The sequence below is a fragment of the Chaetura pelagica genome, unplaced genomic scaffold (assembly GCF_000747805.2).
Source record: "Chaetura pelagica isolate M959 unplaced genomic scaffold, ChaPel_1.0 scaffold64, whole genome shotgun sequence".
NCBI classification, from domain to species: Eukaryota; Metazoa; Chordata; class Aves; order Apodiformes; family Apodidae; genus Chaetura; species Chaetura pelagica.
The window spans coordinates 290631-293300 of NW_009952885.1; the positions used below are offsets into that span (position 1 = coordinate 290631).

General features: G+C 62.5%; 1 protein-coding gene across 1 annotated transcript in view; it reads left to right on the forward strand.

Annotated features, from left to right (window-relative positions):
• Nucleotides 1–427: 427 nt before the first annotated feature.
• CAPN15 (calpain 15) overlaps nt 428–2670 on the forward strand; it is an 82794-nt gene continuing 80551 nt past the window's right edge. Inside the window, exon 1 of the mRNA XM_009995453.1 lies at nt 428–1855. Within this exon, the coding sequence (XP_009993755.1) occupies nt 428–1855 (1428 nt within the window). The remainder of the gene's footprint in view (nt 1856–2670) is intronic.

Sequence of the window (2670 nt, forward strand, 5' to 3'; positions counted from 1 at the left end):
TGGTGGAGGAAAGAATTGGCCCTGGGAACAGCGAGAAGGCAGAGCAGGGTGTTACCTGCTCCAGAGGGTTAGAAACGGGCTGCAGATGTGCAGCGAGGTCGAGGTTGGGTGCAGGAGCAGTGTGCTTGTTCCCCGGGGCACAGCCCTGCGATGAGAGAGGGGTCAGCAGGGTGGCAGGGCTGGTGTTTGTGCCCTTCCTGAAGTGTTTTGTGTGGAAGCCAGTGCATTGCCACACACTTGGAGAAATGGTTTGTCAGTGCCAGAGGGACAAATGCCGAGAGCAGTGGCTGGACTGACGGTCGTCCCTGTTCCCGGAACCAGGGTCCTGACCGTGCCAGCCCAGGAAACGCGTGATATCCCCTCATACCGGGCGGTCCTGGCCTCACGCTGTCATCTCTCTTCCAGCCACTCCCACTCTCCTGGCTCCATGGCTGCTGTCCACGAGTGGTCCTGCACCCGCTGCACCTTCCTGAACCCGGTGGGCCAGCGGCAGTGCTCCATCTGCGAAGCCCCCCGCCAGAAGCCCGACCTCAACCACATCCTGCGGCTCAGCGTGGAGGAGCAGAAGTGGGCTTGTGCCCGCTGCACCTTCAGGAACTTTCTGGGCAAGGAAACCTGTGAGGTGTGTGGCTTCACCCCCGAGCCAGGGCCCAGTGGTTCCCCCTTGCCCGTCATCAATGGCATCTTGCCCAAGCCCACTGTGCTGGTGGAGCCCAAGGGCACGTCCAAGGAGGAGGCTGCCAAGACAGAAAGCAGCAGCGAGGACTCGGAGGGGAAGAGCCCTGATGAGGCAGAGCTGGAGAGTGGCTGGGCTTGCCAGCGCTGCACGCTGCACAACACGCCCGTGGCCAACTCCTGCTCTGCCTGCGGGGGCCCACGCAAGCTCTCCCTGCCCAAGATCCCACCAGAGGCGCTGGTCGTCCCAGAAGTCATCACCCCTGCTGGGTTTCACGTGGCCCCCTCTACCCCGCAGCCTCTAGTTTCTGCAGACATCTCCGAGGGGGATGCTGTGGCTACCCAGGGCCCAGTGGCTATGGAGCAAGAAGCCCAGAAGGTCCCAGCTTTCAGTCCCTTCTCCCCGGGGCTGCAGAACAACCCGGTGCCCCGAAGCCGCCGGGAGGTCCCACCCCAGCTGCAGGTGCCGGTCCCCGAAGCCTCCCAGCCTGTGGCTCCGGGTGCAGGGGGGCACTTCCAGGAGCTGCTGTCCACCAAGCGGCTGAGCGTGCTGGAGGAGGAGATGGACGTCAGTCCTTCCCACTGGAAGTGCAGCTCCTGCTCCCTGCCGAACTCGGCCGCGGCCGGCAAGTGTGAGGCTTGCAACGCCCAGAAAGGCAGCGACACCATCGACCTGGTGGGCGACTCGGTGAGATTCACCCCTTGCAGCCCTTCCAGCCCCGACTTCACCACCTGGTCCTGCTCCAAGTGCACCCTCAAGAACCCTACCCTGGCCCAGAAGTGCAAAGCCTGTGGCTCCTCCAAGCTGCACGGCTTCCAGGAGCACGGGACGCCGGCCGAGCCGTCCCCCCGCTGCCCCGACTGCGGTGCCAGCGACAAGGGCGGCTGCTCCTCCTGCTCCGGGAAGGCCCCGTCCGCCCGCAAGGTCGCCCGGCTCTTCCCGTCCCCTCTGCCTGGGCAGGAGAGGCCGGGCCAGTGGGCTTGTCCTGCCTGCACCCTGCTCAACGAGCTGAAGGCCAAGCACTGCGGCGCCTGCCATACCCCGCAGCAGTACGTGGCCCAGCGCAAGGGCCTGAAGCCACTGCGCAGGCGGGAGAGCATGCACGTGGAGAAGAGGCGGCAGACGGACGAGGGGGAGGCCAAAGCCCTGTGGGAGAACATCGTGACCTTCTGCCGGGAGGTGAGTGCTTGCTGAGCTGGGCTGGCTCCTGCTTTCGCTTGGGTGGGACCCTTTTCCGCGGCTCCCCCGGGGCTCCAGGCGTCACGAGGCACAGGCAGCTGCCTCCTGCCTCTCGGGCCCCAGAGATGATCTCCACCTGCAGCAGCTGGATGTGGGTTGTTAGTGCTGAAATGAATCATAGAATGACTCATAGAACGGTGAGAGATGGAAGGGACCTTCCCGATCATCTAGTTCCAACCCCCTGCATGGGCAGGGACACCTCCCACCAGCCCAGGCTGCTCCAAGCCCCATCCAACCTGCCCTTCAGCACTGCCAGGGATGGGGCAGCCACAGCTTCCCTGGGCAACCTGGGCCAGGCTCTCACCGCCCTCACACCAAAGAATTTCCTCCTCATGTCCAACCTCAATCTCCCCTCTGCCAGTTTTCATCCATCCCCTTGTCCTCTCCCTCCCTGCCCTTGTCCCAAGTCCCTCCCCAGCTTTCCTGGAGCCCCTTCAGGCCCTGGAAGGTGCTCTAAGGTCTCCCTGGAGCCTTCTCTTCTCCAGGCTGAACACCCCAACTCTCTCAGCCTGGCTCCAGAGCAGAGCTGCTCCAGCCCTCAGATCGTTTTCGTGCTCCTCCTATGGGCACATTCCAACAATCTTTCTTGTGTTGCCTTTTAAATCGGTGGGAGATAATCTGTGGGGTGTTAACTTGTTAACTCCTGGCACAAGGATGAGGAATTCAGAGTGTTAACTCTTGAGTGATATTTTAAAGTGGTGAGAGAGAACACCTGGGTCAGAGAGGATGTTCTTAGATGGTCAGTGCAGCTCTTT